General features: G+C 40.4%; 4 protein-coding genes and 1 non-coding gene across 5 annotated transcripts; 3 read left to right on the top strand and 2 right to left on the bottom strand.

The window, feature by feature from the left end:
• Positions 1-13,239: 13,239 nt before the first annotated feature.
• On the top strand, positions 13,240-14,013 carry LOC112341077. The gene has a single exon (XM_024660546.1). The coding sequence runs from the start codon at positions 13,240-13,242 to the stop codon at positions 14,011-14,013; it is 774 nt and encodes a 257-aa protein (XP_024516314.1).
• Positions 14,014-15,083: 1,070 nt separating this feature from the next.
• Positions 15,084-16,280, top strand: LOC9660427. Its single transcript, XM_024660585.1, has 2 exons — positions 15,084-15,825; positions 16,073-16,280. Exons 1-2 carry the CDS (start codon positions 15,438-15,440, stop codon positions 16,105-16,107), a joined length of 423 nt encoding a protein of 140 aa, XP_024516353.1. The 5' UTR covers positions 15,084-15,437; the 3' UTR covers positions 16,108-16,280.
• On the bottom strand, positions 16,201-16,283 carry LOC112341091. The gene has a single exon (XR_002990424.1). It is a non-coding gene; the product is annotated as a small nucleolar RNA Z102/R77 (small nucleolar RNA).
• A 216-nt stretch (positions 16,284-16,499) lies between these two features.
• On the top strand, positions 16,500-17,455 carry LOC112341087. The gene is made up of 3 exons (XM_024660584.1): positions 16,500-17,025; positions 17,088-17,258; positions 17,311-17,455. Exons 1-2 carry the CDS (start codon positions 16,679-16,681, stop codon positions 17,182-17,184), a joined length of 444 nt encoding a protein of 147 aa, XP_024516352.1. The 5' UTR covers positions 16,500-16,678; the 3' UTR covers positions 17,185-17,258; positions 17,311-17,455.
• On the bottom strand, positions 17,199-18,480 carry LOC9660426 (4-hydroxyphenylalkanoate adenylyltransferase). The gene is made up of 2 exons (XM_024660545.1): positions 17,488-18,480; positions 17,199-17,276 (listed from the first exon to the last, which is right to left on the bottom strand). The coding sequence occupies exons 1-2, from the start codon at positions 18,478-18,480 to the stop codon at positions 17,199-17,201; spliced, it is 1,071 nt and encodes a 356-aa protein (XP_024516313.1).
• Positions 18,481-19,068: the final 588 nt, after the last annotated feature.

Here is a 19,068-nt window from a genome sequence, read left to right as displayed (position 1 = left end):
CAATGGTACACATCATCCCCAGGATTCCCACGAAAGAACTCCGGCCGAACGCGAGGATTGGCACCAAAAGCAGGAGGAGGTGTACCATGTGCCATGAACGCCGCCATCAACTGAGTTTGATTATTCAATTACAAGCGCATAGCATCAAGCAATTGAACAACTGCTGCTCTAGAGTCAAAGGAGGAGATTGCGGATCGGCCATGAAAATGAATGAAAAAGAAAAAGCAAAAGAAGAGAAATGACAAAAAGCTGGAAAGAAATGGTAGATCTAGACAATGCAAAAAGCTAGATCTAAACCAAAATCCTGAAAGGAAAGAACAAAAGAAAGGAAATGGAAAAAGCTAGATCTAGACAATGCAAAAGCTAGATCTAAACCGAAATCCCAAATCCAAGCACTCCCCAGGGACAATCAAAGGTGCCCCTCATCTCCACCAATGTGAGTGCATGGAATATGGAAAAGGAATACAGAAATGTGCATCTCAATTAGCCCAAAAACCCTAGCTTATATACAGGAGCGAGTGGTCCAGATTGAAACCAATCCGACGGCTACCAAAATCCACTACGCTAATATTAGTATACGGCATCGTAGCCGTACACTTGGCCCTCACAGTTTTATATTTTTTAAATTTATAAGATATATGTAGATTGAGTTTTAAATTATCAATTAATAATATTTTTATCAATTATATAGATTTCAAAAAAAAAGAAAAAATTAGTTTCCAAACCTCAATCTCTAAATGACTCATCTGGCCATGGGATCCCATAGTGAGCAATTCCATTTATAGAAGATCCAAGACTTCACTCAACAATCAAAGTTTTAAATGTGATATAATGTTATAAGTTATATTTATTATGTTATGATGTGTGTTGATGATAGATTCAATTGTAGAAGGGATTTTTAATATAAATATTATATTATGTTTAGCTATGTATGTTATCAATATGAATATGTTAAAAATTATAATTATGATTACAACTCTTTTAAATTACTAAATCATCAGAAATAAACATGATGCTCCCAGCATAGCTGGGACTTTTGCTAGTACTCCCTTATTTAAACGTGCTATTGGCATATGGCATCCGGCGTCTTTTATTCCATTTTTAGAATATTATTTATGAATATGCTTATAATCTAATGGTTCAAATTCAAAAACTTCAAATAGACGGCATAGATCAAGTGCCAAAAGAGGGTGGCAACGCTTCAATGTGATTTTAATGACGTTCCAAATCAAGGAAATTTTTAGGGCAGATTGTGAGCTGCAAGCTCTCTCTCTCTCTCTCTCTCTCTCTCTCTCTCTCTCTCTCTCTCTCTCTGTGTCACAACTGGGCTGCAGGACTCTCCTTCCATGCTATAAGTTGGTATATGGAAGGTAAGCTTTTCTGGATTCCACTTCAGCCTCCATTGTTTGTTCTTGTGCGATGTCTTCAAATTCCAATGCCCTGGATTGAGTTGGCCATTGCGTACTATTCTTCTGTCAAAAGGAACATCCTAGAGAGGCGAGAACTGGCTGGTTTGCATGTGGTCAACAAGCTCAGCGCTCCATACCAGAGCACTGACGAGCATCCTGCAGAACCTTTTTATTTGCCAAGGACAGTGAGTTGCATATGCCAAGATTGAAAAGAGCCAGGTGATACGTTTCACCATCAGCAGCTGATCAGGTTTAGGAGGTAAGTAACTCTTCTCAAGTGTGTTTGACAGGCTGTTTGTTTCCTTGGTCGTTTCAATAAAAAAAGAAAGTGGACTATTGCGGGAAGAGGCTCTCCTTGGGTTCCATGAGAAAGCTCTGGAAATTAGCAGGTAACTCCTCAGGTTTTCGGGTGATCTGATCTTGTGTCATGCCACTCAGGCCAGGAAGCACCCGCACTGGCCGATGCAGTGGGTCAGCAATTAGAATTTATCTGCTTGACCCAGGGGGAAGGACTGGTAATTTTATTTCATTTTTTATTTGTTCTTGCCTTGGTGAAAAGCTTAGTTTCAGTTGCTCAATCCTTGACGTGATTCCATCTGAATAGCATACCAATTTTCTTATGTGCCAGAACGTAGCTGGTTCAAACTGTTCTCAGCTGTGGTGAGTTGCTGATTCAATCTTTCAAAGTAACAGTAAAACCAAATGATGAACAGAATGTGGTAGAAGTTGCAAAATCCTGCAATCTCTTTAGGCGAGAGCTGGACGGAAATTGGGCTTGCTGGCCTTGGTGGCAGTGAAACCTTGGCGGCGCCAATGATAAAACTACTGGACGAGGCCTTTTGTTGTCCTCCTCTTGTGAGTATGCCAGGCCAGCAAGGGAACGCTTGGATTCACTTGCAAACACAAGTACAGAACTCCAACATTCGTTCTTGCTTCCTCTTGGTATTTCTCTCATGTTTTCCATTGCTTTCACTAATGCTCTTTTTTATTAGTGTGGCTTTATAATGGAGACGGTCCTTCTCAGTCTGAATAACACCAATGATATTTGTCATTCATGAAGAAAGTAGCATTTATCTCGACAAACATTGTTACTTTTGAGCTGAGTCCCAGTCCGAGTGAAGATGGCAGCGATGATCCAGCAGCAATTCTATAATGCAAGCAGCCTGATCGAGGTGGGGCCTCTAGGATTGATGTTGGCATGGACACTTTTGCTGTGTCATCGAGCTCACCAGGTATGTGTGCCTTTACATTCTCAACTCCTTTCATTTGCTCACTTTGTGTATGTTTCAGAGAGAAAGATGACAAGTCATGTTTTTCTCGATCAAATGAGTGAGGTAAGAGATGTCTCTTCCCTTTTGTGCCATTGTAAACTACACATCCAGTCTTTGATTATTTTTACAAACTCGTGTGGCATTCAAGCTAATGGCTCACAATCAATACAACTATTCTTTTTATTGTTATTGACTCTGATATCTTTGTGGCACTTTTCTTTCTCATTGATGTGGATCACTTACTGATGTTTGATGTTTCTGTAGGAGAAAAGATGGATCGGAAATGAAGAAGTAAAAATGTGAAAATGAAGTAATCTCAGCACATGATAGTAAGGATTGCAGGTTTAATCAACCTTAAACTCATGACACTGTGTCCAGGTAATTTATGGTAAAGTAGAATATGTCAAATTCTAGAAAAAGTAGTTGTTCTTATTTCCAATGAATGAGCTTTTGGAGGTGCTTGTGTGTTTTACAGCCTGGTTTTCCTATTGCAGGTCTCCCTTCTTATTCCCAGGAGTGGCAGAAAGGCTGGGATTTATTTATTTTGGTTCTTTTGATTGGAAACTACTGAGATTCAGTGTTGAGCTCTAATAATGAAACGCAGAGAATCTATGGTTGCCATATTCTTGCAGTGGGGATACAATCCCGAAATTTTGTGTTTACAGTTTTGGAGCCGATCAAAATATCCAGTATTTGCTTGAAATTTCCCAACGAGGAGTGCACTGCCAATACAGCAGTGGTGCTCTCGAGTTATCATCACTGGAGCCACTAATATGAATGTGACTGGCTGCTCAATTAATCAGACGCGATAGTTGAGTGCCAACGCTGTACCATTATGGGGTTCTTCCTCCTCTATCACTGGAAAGCAACATGGCAGTGACTGCTTTGCCGACATTCTCGAGATTTTTACACAAGTGGTACTATGAGCCGGTGCTAAAGCCGGGACAGCCTCCACTTCCACCGGGTCCGCTTGGATGGCCCGTCTTTATCAACATGGCTGCTTTTCTCAGAGCCTTCAAGTCTGGATTACCATACTCTTTCATGGGTCACTTCTTGGTTTCAGGTATAATCGAGTGGGTTTTACAAGGCATTTCTGTTCTAGCAGCCCACCATCCTGGTTGCCACACCAGAGGCATGCAAATTCGTGCTCTCCAAAGACAGCTTTGAGACAGAATGGCCAAAGAGCGTTGTTGTGCTCATTGGACGAAATCTGTTTGTGAGATTAACTGAAGAGAGCTATTTGAAGCTCCAGAAGCTTACTGAGTCACTGTGAACAATCCCAAAGCTCTTAAGCAGTACGTGCCCCTACAACAGCATGCCTTGCAAGGTGGCCTACAGAGCATAAGATTGTCCTTCTTACCAAGATGAGAAGGGTAAGTGATGTTTACTTCCTCTCTGTCTTATTTTCTCGTTGATACTGGTTTTTTCTGATATGACAGTTCACGTATCTAACTGTCCTCTACATTTTATATAGGAAAGACTCCAGTCTCGATGTGGATGAGGTTTTCTCCTTGTACTACATTGTCAACCAAGGCATTCAGGCTTTCCCCATCAACTTCCCCAACACTGCCTACAACAAAGCCTTGAAGGTAAAAGCCATATGCATTGTCTTACATAGTTTTGTGATGTTTTCCCATTCTCAGGCCAGGTGAAAGGTCATCAAGCTTATCCAGGACCTGATCAACCAGTGAAGAGCTTCTAGAAAGACACAGGAAACAAGCATTCTTTTGTTGCTCATGGATGAGCTGGATGACAAAGGAGAGTCTCTGGAAGCGCTGAAATCATAGACATGCTCAACATGTACATAAACGCTGGTCACAACTCGATGGCTGATGGTTTTCTAAAGCAAAATCCTGATGTGCTCAAGAAAGTGAAGATAAACATTTACAATTTCATACAAACTTTCCTTCATACAATCTTTCTTCTTTAGGCCACATCCAGACTATTCTGTAAAAAGTTTCAAACTTCTGTAATTATAAAAAGAAAAAAGTATTCTACTGAATTGTACCTCATACAAGATGATATCCTATGTATTCTCATGCCTCCATTATTCTAATTCATCCCTGTCACTTCTGTATTTGGAAGGAAATGCTATTTATGAAAACTCTGCATGTATGTTTACCCTTTGCTCCAATGGACCTAACGAAGACATGTTCAAGACAGATGCAAACTGGCAGGTATTCTTAAAGAACCATAGAACTGCACATCATCTCTTTAAGGGAAATTTATGAGGTGCTTGTAAGGCTCTAAAGTGTTAACCTCCTCTGGATAGCATCTGAGGAATGTCTAGGGAATGAGAAACTATAAGGTGTAGCATGATATTTTCTTGCTCTAATAAGTAGTTAAATAGAAGCTGCCTGTTGTAGCCTTTGTGGCTTTGCTTGACTACAAACCAATGCTTACAAGGTCAGAATGACACAAGCAGATAATCATAAAGATGTATTGTATTTTGCTATTTAGAGAAATCTTTGGAGATGCATATATTCCAAACATACAATTCTTAAGAACATCTCAAAAATATCATTATTTTTGTAGAAAACTCTCCTCTTGAAGACTTAAGAAAATTATTCTCACTTATAAAAATCCTCGACAAATATCAAACTTAAAATTAATGTAAATCAAAGCTATAAATGTGAATTGTAAGTTTTTTTAAGAAATTCATTTAAGAAATACTTTAAAGAATATATTATATGATAATAATTATATTATGTTATACTTTAAAAAGTAAAAAATGTCATTATATTATTCTTGTATATTCTAATATGTTAGATCTAAGTTTATTTATATATTTTTATGTTCTTTATAATGAGCATATCAACAATAAAATTTAGAGAATGAAGAATTTCAAACTTTATTCACAAATGATAATGTTGAAACAACAATACATATTATTTTAAAATAAAATAAAATTAAAATTTTACTTCAATTTTAATATATTTTGAGAATATTATTATATTATATTAAATATAGTAATAAAAATATAAATATAATTATGTAAATATGAATGTCCTAGATGTAAGTTTATAATAAAATTATTAATATTTCTTATAATCTAAGTTTGTTTATAATAATGTTCTCCTTTAGATGATTGCTGTATACTAAGCATTTCTGAATAATATAATAATAATTTTATATTTAAATTACACTTTTCGAGATTTTTAGCTATATATGATTTAAAATCCTTCAGTAAGAGACAATCTTGCAGAATTTTTTTCAAATTTTCAAAGTTCCTTACAAATTTTGAAATTATAACTTCTAGCATGATATTACCTAAATATAATCCTAATAAACTATAGTTTATAATTTTCAACTTTAAGGGTTACAATATAGGTATTTAATTTTAGAGTTGCTCTACTAATTTTTAACCTAAATCACTTTTCATGAGAATTTCATATAGACCAGTCTTTTTAATATTTAAAATTTTATTTCTATTAAATTTCTTTCTTCTTATTCTAAGTTTTTCTTTCTCAAATATTTTTTCTCTTCATCATTTAATTTTTGTAGTAGTTATCTTATATATTATAATTTACAAAATGTGTTACATACTCTTGATCTATTAGTAACTTATATTCTGGTTAGAAAGGTTTTACAGATGTATTAATATTTGTTTTAAAATATCTAATATAAATTTTTAATAAAATAGATTTTCTATCTTTACTGGCTGTGTTATATTTTTCTCACAAATGTGACATATAATTCTACTCTATTTCGAAACTATTAACTTTTTTTATAAAACACTTAATTTACCATTCGATCTAACACGATATTTTCCTTATGCTTAAGTATGATTGATATAATACAAAATTGAAACAAAACATAAAGCTCATGTAAAGTTTTAAGACAAACCTGTACTGATGCTTTATAATAAAATTATGCATTCATGTCTCATTAATAACATGGTATCTAATATGGTATAAGCTATCTCATACATATTGAAAGATCAAATCCATTTCTTGATTATATCCCAGTTATATGAAGGTTTAAAATAAAATAAAACAATAGTTATTAGCTGAAAGAATAATATAAAATTATAAATTATAACAGTACACTAATGAGTTTGATAAAAATTATATTATATTAAAAATATTCATAAGAACATATTCTACTGTTATTGTGGTTTTGTAAAGAAAGAAGAGATATTTAAGAGTACATTAAACAATTTTTTTATATAATAAATCAATAAACAAATCAAACCAAAATCAAATAGTCATATCTGAAAATAAATATTTAAAAAATAAAAAATAATTATGATTTTAGGTGAATTGTCAGTGAGAGTAAATTCAAAGAATAAAAAACAATACTTTATTATCTTCTGCATCATAATTTTTAGCTTTATTTTATATTTCTAATTTAAATTTTACAAGTGATTTAAAAGTTAAATTAATCAGCTTTGAACTTACAATTTTATATTATGGATTAGAACTATAAATTAAGCTACATGATTAAAATAATTTAATTTATGGATAGATGTAATTATGGTTTTAATGTTTCATGAAAATCAATTAGTCACTTTTAATAAAAGAACATATATAAAACACAAACCCAAAATATGAATATAAATGAATAACATATGTTTCAGATTATTGGCTTGGATGGATCATTAGTAAGTTGTATTAAAAATTATATGCTCTTTTGAAGAAGTCTCATTCTTGAAGTGTATTCTTGATGTTCCTACTGTTTGACCTTGGAAATAAAAGAAATCCACAAGAAAGTCCCATAGGATTTACTTGGCTAACGTATTTGCATGATAAGGTTTTCAAGAAGATATCTAACTTTGGGCATCTAGGAAGTCATGTCACTAACTTGAGTGATGGGTAAATAAGAAATCAAAACTCAAATACTTACAGTTTTTTTTTATTTTCTCAAGGATATTTTCCTCATATGAAGTTCCCTTACTTTACTTTAATCTAGCCCCTATTTCAAAATATATATTCTTGGTAACAGTTTTTCAATTTGGCTTTACTTGCTGGAATTAAGCTTAATAGTTGATAAACTACTTTGGAAAGGCATTCTTTTTTACTAAAGTGAACCTATGATAGAGGGTAAACATATCTCACAAGTGTGTTGCTAAAATGATGTATTAATTGGAAGAAGGAATCATTGGCACAAGAGGGCATTTTTTTAGATTTGCAACTATAAAGAGTAAAAGGGTGTAGTTGATGGGACAAGTGTTCCTTCTTAGAGAGGAATGAAACAAATATTCAGTAACAAATAATGACTTCCTAATGCACTATGTACTCATCACATTTTATCCTATAACAACAGATGCATGATAGCTGTAGCAATGAAACTCACAACTTCATGGACAATTCAAAAATATGGTATAGGGGATTGTCTTGATATATAAAACTTAGTCAACACAGTTTCCCATGATAAATTATTTCAATAGCTATGACAAATTAACATAACATTAGTTGTCATTGAATAAATATATGTCATTATTCTTGCAGACTATCAAGGAGTTAAATATATTGAATGCACTATTTGCATTAAATAAGGATGTCCACTGTTTTTAGCTTATACATGAATGCCCTTGAGAGTTTAATGTGGCATTAAAACTTTTTGGAGATCCATATAACTGACCACTTCATTCTCACAATAAAATCTGTGGAAGGTAGTCTGCATTATAGTTAGATCTATTAGGGTCAAAATTTTCCATGAACCTGTCATTCCTTGTGATCATCAAGGTATGCAGCACATAGCAAGACATGATGTTGTTCGCAAGGATGCCTAGATGTCCTCTAAATCCCTTCTAACCAAGCAATTTGCATTGCCTCTTTAAAATTCCAAAAGATTGCTTGACAACAATCCTCATAGAAGAATGAAGAAAGTTGTATTGCTCTTTGCCATGAAACTTGTTTGGATATAAGACCAAAACCAATAAAGCACACTCTTATCCTCTGTCAACAATGATATACAATGGAATGTCCCCAAACTCTGTGTGGTACACTGGACCACATAAACACTTCTTCTCTATCTATGCCTTCTTCAAACCACTAGAATTCCAAACTTGTCTATCTGGAACACTACCTACTATCCCTATTGTTATGTAAAGAAATGAAGTCTTACTGTCTACCACAACTTGAACTACCATTGAGTAGTACTTTTTTGCCCTAGCATATCAATCTATTGCATCCTCTGAACCTAGGAGCTCGATTGCCATATGAGTGCAATCCATTGCACCACAACAATTTGGGAATCCATGCAATCTCTAAAATCATGCTATAACTTCATTTATTCCCTCCTCATCTGCCAATGGATCATTAGTCCTTTATGCTCAAGCAATGAATACCTGAATCAGCATAGACAAGCTTGAGTGCATGAAGCCACTCTAAATGCATCACCAATTATTTACCATGTATCCCCGAATGCCAAGCATTTCAAAGCAATAGCTACTTGCTTTGAAATAGCTAAGTGCTACTTTGGTATTTCTGCCAAATTTGGAGGAGGCCTCCTAGCCAATTTTGGAGCAAGCTTGTCACAAAGAAAAGTGAATGTAGATACTAAAAAACTTCTCTGAATCTTTGTGGATTTATATAGAGAACCTGAAGCTCTGTTTGATACCACCAATGGAGACTTCTTGGCTTGATGTAATCCACATTGAACAATAGCCCTAGGAGCTCCTTTTTAGTGGTCACTCTTTCAATAAATGAAGTTGCAATAGGATATAGCATAGAAAGCACTATAGCAATCGCTTCCTCCACCACAAAAGCTTTCTTGAAACTAGAATTAAGATCATGTCCTCCTCCAGAAAGAACAACTCTACCAAATTTAAGTACTTCATCACAATCTCTACATCATGGGAAGTGATTGCCAAGGAAGAATTGCCAAGCTATGGCATGCTATGCACTCAATTTAGGGTAAAAAAAAATGGCACCCTAATCCATTATGATGTGGAAAAAAAGAAGCTAATGTGTAGCCTTATGTGGCATATAAAAAAGAGGGTTACATGTAATGTAACCATTAAAAAAAAAGAGGGGAAAGTTGTTTTTGGAGGGGGGGGTGGGGAGAAATTTCCAAGTGGGTGGAGCATGGAACCCCACCCTAAGGGAACTACTCCTTATTCACATGGGCATAAATTAAAAATGCCTCGAGATGGAAAATGCTTAGTAGTCTATTGCTCAACCCCAATGAGCTTATAGAAGGTGATGAACCTGATCTAGAATGCCCAAATAATATACCAAATTGAGGAATATGATTAAGCCACCTCTTCATGTGTTGAATAATTCTTTTAAGCTTTGAGTCAAAGCTTGTATTATTCTATTCCAGTAAACCATTTAAGAAATAGTGTTTGGTTGCAATCACTAAGTAAAAACTAAATAAACCAAGTGCTTGTTACATATTGAACTTAAGCAAGTTTTAATAAATTCTTCTCTTTGTAGAATTAGCATCTAACTATCCCAGCGGAGCTGGGTTCCCTGCTAGTGATTAATTTAAATGAATAACAACCACTAGAGAGTAGAATATCCCAGAGTATTTAAGAATATTCTAAGTATATTCACTATCACAATGCAAACCAGGAATAATACTATTATTAAGAAAATTAAATATTGCTGCATGCACACACATTTAAAAATATATATAATACTTTCAAGTATATTTACAAATGGGCATCTGATGCGAGGGAGGACCAAATTTCTCACCCAAGGATTTTCCATGACCAGTTTGTAGGACTGACTAGAACACCCTTGTCGTCAGGCATTTCTGCCGCCTATCCTCAAGCACCACCATGCTAGATGGATTGCTGGAGCACACTGCCAGCATTTGCCAGGCACATCAAATCTTCTACCTGGTCAGCCTGAGGGCAAGGACTGGAGCTACTCTGCTTCCTTCTAACTGTAAGAAATCTTTGGTGATCCATTTTAGTTCTCCAATTTTGAACTTTATCCAAAAGTAAAATAAGGATTATAAACATAGCTGATTATGTTATGTTAGAATATACTCAAACCACAAACCAAAATATTGCTTAATTTGTTTATGCTGACCTAGAAAACATGAGAGTGTTGTGGTGTTGGTAGGGACAGGGCAAAAGTATGTTGTACTACTGGTAGAAGTCACACATTCCAAGTCTGGATGCCGTTAATTACGTTCTAGGGTGATGAGTTTATTTTCAAAGTTCTTGCTCCTTGTTCTCTCATTCTCTTCTTCAGTTGTCCCAGTGGTCTCATGCCTCCAGCAAGACCCTCCAAAAACATGTATTAGTGACAAGTAGAAACGATTGTAATAGCATAACTAGCATTTTAGTGACTAGCTTTGTTGTCAAGTTTCCATGTTTTTCTTGCACCCACAAGAGACCCGGATAGTGAATACCATTGCACCAATCTTCCCTTTTGTTACATTACAAGAGCACTAAAGGTCGTGATTATGTGCTTTTGGAAAGTTTGATCTCCTTGAAAAAAGAGTAGTTTAGTTTTTTTGGCAAATTTGCCACACATACTCTCCTAACCGCTCAGTCTTCGCTTGCCGAAATTCCTCTCAGATCCTTGTGTCTTTGCTTGAGTTCTACCTCCCGAAATTCCTCTGAGCTCCTCATAAATGTTGGCAAGTAGATTGCAATCGGAACTTTAAACATAGAATATCTAAAATTGAAGCGACAGTGGTTGCCTCCTCCGTGAGAAGCCGCCTTGAGAACCCTAGTATCACAATCTCTGTAGATCTGTGACAAGAAGGGAAATCCATTTCTGAAGAGGAGAAAACTAAGAAGTGTTTCTTACCTCGTCAAGTTCTTCTCCGTTTGGCTCCGGCAGACGAGTCTTCGATCATTTCCTGGAGACCAGGAATAAGAGTTTGTCTCACAAGTCACCATGTTGAGAGGATGAGCGCTCGTGACTCCTTTCAGCTCCGTCCGAAAGAAGAGTTCCAAAGCTATAGCCGTGCCATCTTCTAAAGCACGGAGTTTGACAAGTTTGCCTATCCAAACTAGCGCAAGCTTTCAACGCAGCCACAAAGGTGAGAAAACCCCGGATCGTTCCATCAATGGAAACAGCTCGACTCGAGAACCAAGCCCGTGCGCTCCGTATCCAAGCATCAAACTGTTCCATGACACAGTAGAAAAATCCAGTGCCCTGGCGAACACTCCGCGAGCGTGCACACTCGGCACGGGCTCGGCACACATGCGAATCAAAACCGTTCGGATTCTCACCGACTTGATCACGCGTTTCTTCTCAGTCGCGTCATCCAGCACGCTATGCATACCTGGCTTCTCGACAGACTCTTTCCTTCTTGCCCTCTGCGATGTGGATGCCGCATGCCTTGATCGCGCTCTGGACTACCTTAAACCGCACAGGATTAGTGGGAATCTACGTTGTTTAAGCTAACCCAGCCTTTACTTTAGTGCACATATAAATAAGATCAAGTCCTTTAGGGTCGTACGAGCTATGGCGAGAGCAAGCAAGAGAAGTAGAGAAGACGATGGTATCATGGTGCTGACAAAGAAGCGTCGACTGAGAAGCGAGAGGGCTTGCAAGCTCACGGCCCAAGAGGTGAGGGATCAAAACTTGTACGGCGTGTGGGAGCACCACGACCTTCCGGACAACGTGTACCAGTGCCCAAGGTGCCAATCTTACAACACGCGGTTCGATTACTACAACAACGAGAAGAGTACTGGCAAGCGCGACCAGCCGCGCTACGCTTGTAGGTCGTGCAAGGGAAAATGGACACAAGGTGGCAAGGTAAGGGACGTATCGCTATCGCCCACTGGTGGAAATAAGAGAACTTTAAAGAGCCATGGGGGAGACAAGATCACTCCAGTCGTCCAGGAAGAATTTGTAGGCGAATCATCTCAAGTTATGGGTGATTGTGTTGCGGGTTTTGATCAAACTACTTATTGGGAGCAAGGCCATGGTCTGGGTGATTGTGCCCAACCTTTATCTCACGAGGCTTTTGATCAAAACAGTTGTTGGGAGCTTCTGCCAGCCTTGGGTCAAGGACCTGTTGGTGACTGTGTGCAAGAAGTGTTTGCTCAAGCTAGCGAGCTTGGCGATGGAGTGTTTGCTGATCAAGTTAGTCAGGAGTTTGTTGGTGGGGTTGAAGGTGGAGATGTGCAAACCAATTGCTGGGGGCAACCTCAAGAATTCAATGATGTGTTTATTGATATTGAGGGATTTCTGGCAGACCTGCCAGAAATACAGGCTTGCTGATTCATGGAATTTTTTGTCAAAAGAATTTATAGTTGGATCCCAGGGTTTCCAGATTTGTTTGATGAATAGAAGCCTACATAGTATTATATTTCAATCTATATGTCAAATATATGAAAAGCCGCAAAGATAAGAAAAAATATATACTTTCTCTTTCTCAAAATAGTTTCCTGTCCACCAGTAAGCCGATGACGAAGGAGCTCACAGAAACCTATGGAAATGCCTATAGATAGATCTTGAGCTTCAGCAGTTTTCTATCATCAACCTTTAGCGCCTTGATTGTATTTACAGCCAAACCATTTGCCAGACATTACCTTAAACCGCACAGGATTAGTGGGAATCTACACTGTTTAAGCTAACCCAGCCTTTACTTTAGTGCATATATAAATAAATAAGGTCAAGTCCTTTAGGATCGTACGAGCTATGGCGAGAGCAAGCAAGAGAAGTAGAGAAGGCGATGGTATCATGGTGCTGACAAAGAAGCGTCGACTGAGAAGCGAGAGGGCTTGCAAGCTCACGGCCGAGGAGGTGAGGGACCAAAACTTGTACGGCGTGTGGGAGCACCACGACCTTCCGGACAACGTGTACCAGTGCCCAAGGTGCCAATCTTACAACACGCGGTTCGATTACTACAACAACGAGAAGAGTACTGGCAAGCGCGACCAGCCGCGTTACATTTGTAGGTCGTGCAAGGGAAAATGGACACAAGGTGGCAAGGTGAGGGACGTATCGCTATCGCCCACGGGTGGAAATAAGAGAAAATCCAAAGCTTTAAGGAGTCATGAGGGAGGGGGTGCGTGTGACAAGGTCACTCCAGTCGTCCAAGAAGAATTTATAGGCGAATCATCGGGTCCAGGAGAGGAGGGTTTTGATCAAACTACTTGTTGGGAGCAAGGTCATGGTGTTGGTGATTGTGCTCAACCTTTCTCACATGAAACTTTTGATCAAATCAGTTGTTGGGAGCTTCTACCAGCCTTAGGTCAAGGGCCTGTTGGTGATTGTGTGCAAGAAGTGTTTGCTCAAACTAGCGAGCTTGGCGATGGAGTGTTTGCTGATCAAGTTAGTCAGGAGTTTGTTGGTGGGGTTCAAGGTGGAGATGTGCAAACCAATTGCTGGGGGCAACCTCAAGAATTCAATGATGTGTTTATTGATATTGAGGGATTTCTGGCAGACCTGCCAGAAATACAAGCTTGCTGAGTTGGATCCCAATGTTTCCAAAGAGTTTTCATTTGTTTGATAAATAGAATTCAAAGCTTACATAGAATTATATTTCAATCTGTATTTAAGAATACGATCGACAAATCCAAGCTCTGGATGACTTTGCAAGAGCTGGAAGAGTTTGACGACGAGAGAGGCCTTGTTCATGGCGAGAGCCAAGCTTTCCAGCTCCAGGTCGAAGATCTCGTCAGGGATGGTGTTGCTGCTCAAGTCGATGGTGGAGAGGTTGAAGCATCCTCCCAAGGTTGGCGGAAGAGCTCCCTGGAGATTGTTGTAGTGGAGGTAGAGCCACTGGAACGCCTTCATGGAGCCGATGGACAGATCGTTCTCTGCGAGGTTGAGCTCCTGGAGCTCCGGAAAGCCGGTCACGATCCACGGCGGCGGAGTTCCCAGGCAAGCGAAGAACTTCCAGCCGCGACAAGCTCTCGAAGGACGGGATTTCTCGAAGACGAAGACTCCCATAAAATATACTACCTCTTTCACCAGCTCCACAAACAGTGAGTCCTCAAATCTCTCGTTGAAAGCCATGGAACTTTGGAAAGCTCTAAGAATTCTTGATTCTTCCACTCTCTTTGTAGAAAAGAACTCCAAGGTTCCTACCTTTCTCGTCATTCTCCAGTGTGGACCATATGAAGCCCATGCCAAATCCTTGGAACCATAAGAAAACATGCTTGGCAACTGCGATCTTTGCAAAATTGGTGTCATAAGTGGAGAGAAAAGCTTTTGCTGCATCTGGAGAGGACAACACCAAGTTTGATGCTCATGATGGGACCAAATCTTTCAGAGAGCTTGGACAGGGACTTGTAAGAGTGAGTTCCCAGAAAATGCAAATGCCCAATAAGTGGAATTCCTGGTGGAAGATTTCTTCTAGTTTTGCTTGTGGCATTTCACCACCAAGCAAGCAAAGAGGAAGAGATGGATCACCTGGAGAAATGATTCGATGGAATCTGCCAACACGCGAAAACCCAGCCGTTTGATGGACCTTTGTTTAAGAGCCCTAAAACCAACGGCTGGCTTTTGTTTGGGGCTTACTTGTTTTTTTCCTTGGCGAGTTTTAGGGCGGCGATGGGGAGCTAGGGCATGGGCTTGATCCGGAGCGGCTTCTCTTTCACTCTGGGGACGCTGTTTGGGATCTATCTCGCGCAGAATTACAACATCCCGAACGTTCAGGGGATCGTCAACGTCGGCCTCGTCATGGCGAAGCAAATCGAGCGGGCGTACAGGAAGCGCGGCAAGGACGAAGAAGACGACTACTGAGATCGCTCACATTCCAGGCATTTTAGGAGGTAGAGGAAGAATTCGCGAAGGAAGAGGCCGAGGCTGATCGATCAGGCAGGAGGAAAAAGAGGGAAAAAATTTCTCTTTTGGAAAGCTAGAAAGAGAAGCAAAGATCTTTTTTGGAGATGGAGGGAAAGGTCGAGCAGGCTTTGCGGCGTCCCACTCCATTCCAGGTCTTCGTCAGGGAATTGAAGCAGAAGAAGGTGGAGATGACGAGCACTGTGATTGCGCTGATGTGCATTGTTTTCTCGAGCAAGCTGGTGAGCTTGAAGAACGAGAGGAACGCTTTCGACAGCGAGCACGAGGAGAGGATGGAAAATCTGAGGGAGGATAACAGGAAGCTGAGGGAGAAGCTGGGGGCAGTGAGCGAGCGAGTGATGCAAGAGGCGAGCAAGCAGCAGGGCAGAAAGATTGAACCGTTGTCTACGCGAATCGATGCCATATTTGAGGAGCTCAACTTGGTTCCTCCGGCTGGTTCTGCTGCTGCTACTGCTACCACGGATCCTTCCAAAGGTAAGCTTTTTCGTGTTCTTTCTCTTTGCTTGCGTTTTTGGTTCCTTTTTTTCATTGTTCTTCCAAATCGTGGATGATTTGCTTGCCTCCATCCTTTGTTTTGATTTGTTACTGTTCTTCCAAATCTCCAAGTTCTTGGATGATTTGCATGCTTCCATCCTTTGTTTTGATTTGTCACTGTTCTCCAAATCTCTTTGGTTTCGAAGTTTCTTCTTTTTGGTTATCTCATAGCTCTTTGTGATTTCAGATAATAGCAAACCATCTGGAAAGTTTTTTGTGTGAAAGAATCGACAGAGCTGCGAAAGATTTTTCTGTTTGGGCGAGAGCAAGAACTTTGAGGAATCAAAATCATTTTTTTTTTTTTTTGGTCTCTTTGTGTGATCAGGCACCATGTTTCTCAAGCCATCACGCTGGCGATTCAGGCCAATAGGGAAACAAAATCAAACATCATTTCACACGATTGTTCTATCGGCAATCCTACCAGAGCGAGGAACACAGAAGAGAAAAATGGATTCGCCGCTAGCAGACATTGGATTGCCTAGGATTCCATCTCGGCCGGGTGAAATGAGAGGCACTAGCAGGAAATCGCCGAGTCCTCCTTTGGAATCGGCCTACAAATCGGCAAAATGTCAAGAGCACGCTTGAAAGGAGATTCTAGACAGAAAATCCTTCTCAAAATGCTCCCGATCGATCGCTCTTCGCTCCCAACGGATCAGCAAAGCCACGGGAAAGCGCTGCAACGTGATCATTGAAGAGCGTTGCTAGAAACCCTAGCTATGGCTGCGCGATTTAGGGCTCGTCTTCTAGTATTATTCTGGAAGAACCCTAATTTCAGAGAGAGGAACGAAGCTCGATGGGCGGGAAGCTCTCTTCCAGCGACAGGAGCTCCCGAAAGGAGACGCGCTTGATCCATCGCAGCTCTCCACTCAGGTACATCCGCCGCGCCTCGGATCTTCTCAGCTTGCCGGATGTCGGCTTGGGAATGGATCGCGGCGAAGCGAGCACGATCGTCCAGACCGGGGCTTCGTGCTTGCTGAGAATCTCGACGAAGATCCTCGACGCGATCGCCTGCGCGTCTGGAGTGGCGATCGATCCACTGGCGGTCTCGGCGATCAAGACGATGTTCTCACCTCGGGCTTGGAATATTACCGCGCAACCAGGCCGGAGGAGTGGAGAGAATGAGAATGCGGTGGATTCCAGGTACTGTGGATGGATCTTTCTCCTCCCTCCGTCCAGCAGCAGCTGATCTTTGATTCTTCCAGTGATGAACAAGAATCCATGGGAGATGACTCCAGTGTCGCCGGTGCGAAGGAAGGAATCGCTGGATCCATGGATTTTGGCCTGGAATGTCTGCGATGACAATGCTGGATCGTTCACATAGCCGCTTCCCATGCTTGGAGAGGAAATCCACACCTCGCCTTCCTCTCCATCAGGTACTTCTTTGCTTGTCTCTGGATCCACGACTCTGGGATTCATCTCTTGCAGATCATCGTGCGCGCTTGAGATCTTTCCGCTGGGAAGAAGCTCTTGGTACACTGGAAAGTCACAGGATTTCTTCCATGCCGTGCACACAAACGTGGAGTTCTCGGCCAGCCCGTAAGAAGGTGCTATGGAATCCTTTCTCAGTGCGAATCTAGAGAAGCTCTTGAGGAAACTACTCACGCTTGCTGCCAGGATGGGCTCGTTGACGAGAATCAAGCTCTCGAGGTGTGACAAATCCAGTTGCAAATGCCGAGCTTTGGGATCTGGAAATGAGTTATCCTGGACGAGTTTGGATTCTACCAGAGGGAGAGCAAATGCGGGCACCACGGTACAGGTAGCTTTGAATTTGGAGAGCATCTCCAGCCATAGCCATGGCCTTTTAGAGAAGGAAAATGGCGAGCTAAGGAAGCTTGTTGCCCCGCAGGTGATGGTGAGAAGGATGAACATGAGGCCACAGTCGTGATACAGTGGAAGCCACGAGACGATGATGCTGGACGGCTGGAGGTCGTAAGCTCTTCTAGCCGCTCGAGCGTTGTGCGCTGCCGCTCCAGCGGAGATCATCACCGGTTTTGGAGCGCCAGTCGATCCGGAAGTATACTGGATCAGGAACAAATCCTCCGCTCTGGAAAGCCTCACGTAAGAATCATCGTCGACTGACTCCAAACTGACACTGTGGATCTTGTCTGGCTCCAGTGCTATCCAGCGCAGGTTGAAGTACTCGGCGATGGCTTTTGCGGACGATCCATCAAGTTGCGCGCTCAACGATTTCGGAGAAATAAATGCCACTGGTGAGGCCTCTAGAATGACTTCCATGATATCCTTACCGCTCTTGGTTTTGTTAGAAGAAGCCGACGGTGGCACGAGTGGGATTACAGCGATCCCCGCTCGCTGGCAGCCGAAGATAACAGAGATGAAATCGAGGCCTGGTGGATAGAGCAAGACTACACGGTCGCCACGCTTAAGACCCTCGACATGGATCAGCCAGCTTGAGGTAGCGGCAGCGAGAGAATCCAGAAGACCGTATGTCAAGACAGCCGGTTCTTCCTCTTCGCTGGACTCGTCGATCCACACGAAAGCCGGCTTGCTGTGGAAGGCTGCTTGCCGGGACCAGATTGAGAGGCAGTGATCAATGACTGGGCAGTCGGGGAAGATGGGATCATAGTTGAGCTCCATGGGAGGTTGTCGCCGAGGAAAGAAGCATGGAGTTTTATATGAAGATATGTTTTAAAGTCCGGCCAGACGAGGAACTCCCGAGAGCATATCTTTTGATCCACCTTGTTAGAAACGAGCAAGAAGAAAATGCCATGGTGGAACCCTGTTGTTTGCGCTCTTTAACAAAATAAATAGATATGATTTTCTTTTCCCACCATACTTCAATCAAAAGTGAGTCCTCTAATCTTATCTTTAGATTAAAGTTTTCGATGTATATGTGAGGGCCAAGTGTACGGCTACGATACTGTATATTAATATTAGTGTAGTGGGATTTTGGTAGTCGTTGGATTGGTTTCAATCTAGACCACTCGCTCTTGTATATAATCTAAGGTTTTTGGGCTAATTGATATGCACATTTCTGTATTCTCTTTCCATATTCCATGCACTTACATTGATGGAGGTGAGGGGCACTTTTGATTGTCCCTAGGGAGTGCTTGGATTTGGGATTTTGGTTTAGATTTAACTTTTGCATTGTCTAGATTTTACTTTTTCCATTTCCTTACTTTTGTTCTTTTCTTTCAGGATTTTGGTTTAAATCTAGCTTTTTGC

The sequence above is a fragment of the Selaginella moellendorffii genome, unplaced genomic scaffold, assembly GCF_000143415.4.
Source record: "Selaginella moellendorffii unplaced genomic scaffold, v1.0 SELMOscaffold_75, whole genome shotgun sequence".
Classification (NCBI taxonomy): Eukaryota; Viridiplantae; Streptophyta; class Lycopodiopsida; order Selaginellales; family Selaginellaceae; genus Selaginella; species Selaginella moellendorffii.
Note: the sequence above shows the minus strand (reverse complement) of the source record. Positions and strands in the feature narration are given on the sequence as shown.

What these genes read in the sequence shown, in the direction of transcription:
- LOC112341087 (XM_024660584.1), top strand. Translation starts at nt 16,679, where the DNA reads ATGGGCGGGAAGCTCTCTTCCAGCGACAGGAGCTCCCGAAAGGAGACG. An exon ending in GAGAATGCGGTGGATTCCAG is followed by an intron (nt 17,026 to 17,087) that starts GTACTGTGGATG and finishes TGATTCTTCCAG; the next exon opens with TGATGAACAAGAATCCATGG.
- LOC9660427 (XM_024660585.1), top strand. Translation starts at nt 15,438, where the DNA reads ATGGAGGGAAAGGTCGAGCAGGCTTTGCGGCGTCCCACTCCATTCCAG. An exon ending in TACCACGGATCCTTCCAAAG is followed by an intron (nt 15,826 to 16,072) that starts GTAAGCTTTTTC and finishes TTGTGATTTCAG; the next exon opens with ATAATAGCAAACCATCTGGA.
- LOC9660426 (XM_024660545.1), bottom strand. Translation starts at nt 18,480, where the DNA reads ATGGAGCTCAACTATGATCCCATCTTCCCCGACTGCCCAGTCATTGAT. An exon ending in AGCCCATCCTGGCAGCAAGC is followed by an intron (nt 17,277 to 17,487) that starts GTGAGTAGTTTC and finishes TCGTGGATCCAG; the next exon opens with AGACAAGCAAAGAAGTACCT.
- LOC112341077 (XM_024660546.1), top strand. Translation starts at nt 13,240, where the DNA reads ATGGCGAGAGCAAGCAAGAGAAGTAGAGAAGGCGATGGTATCATGGTG.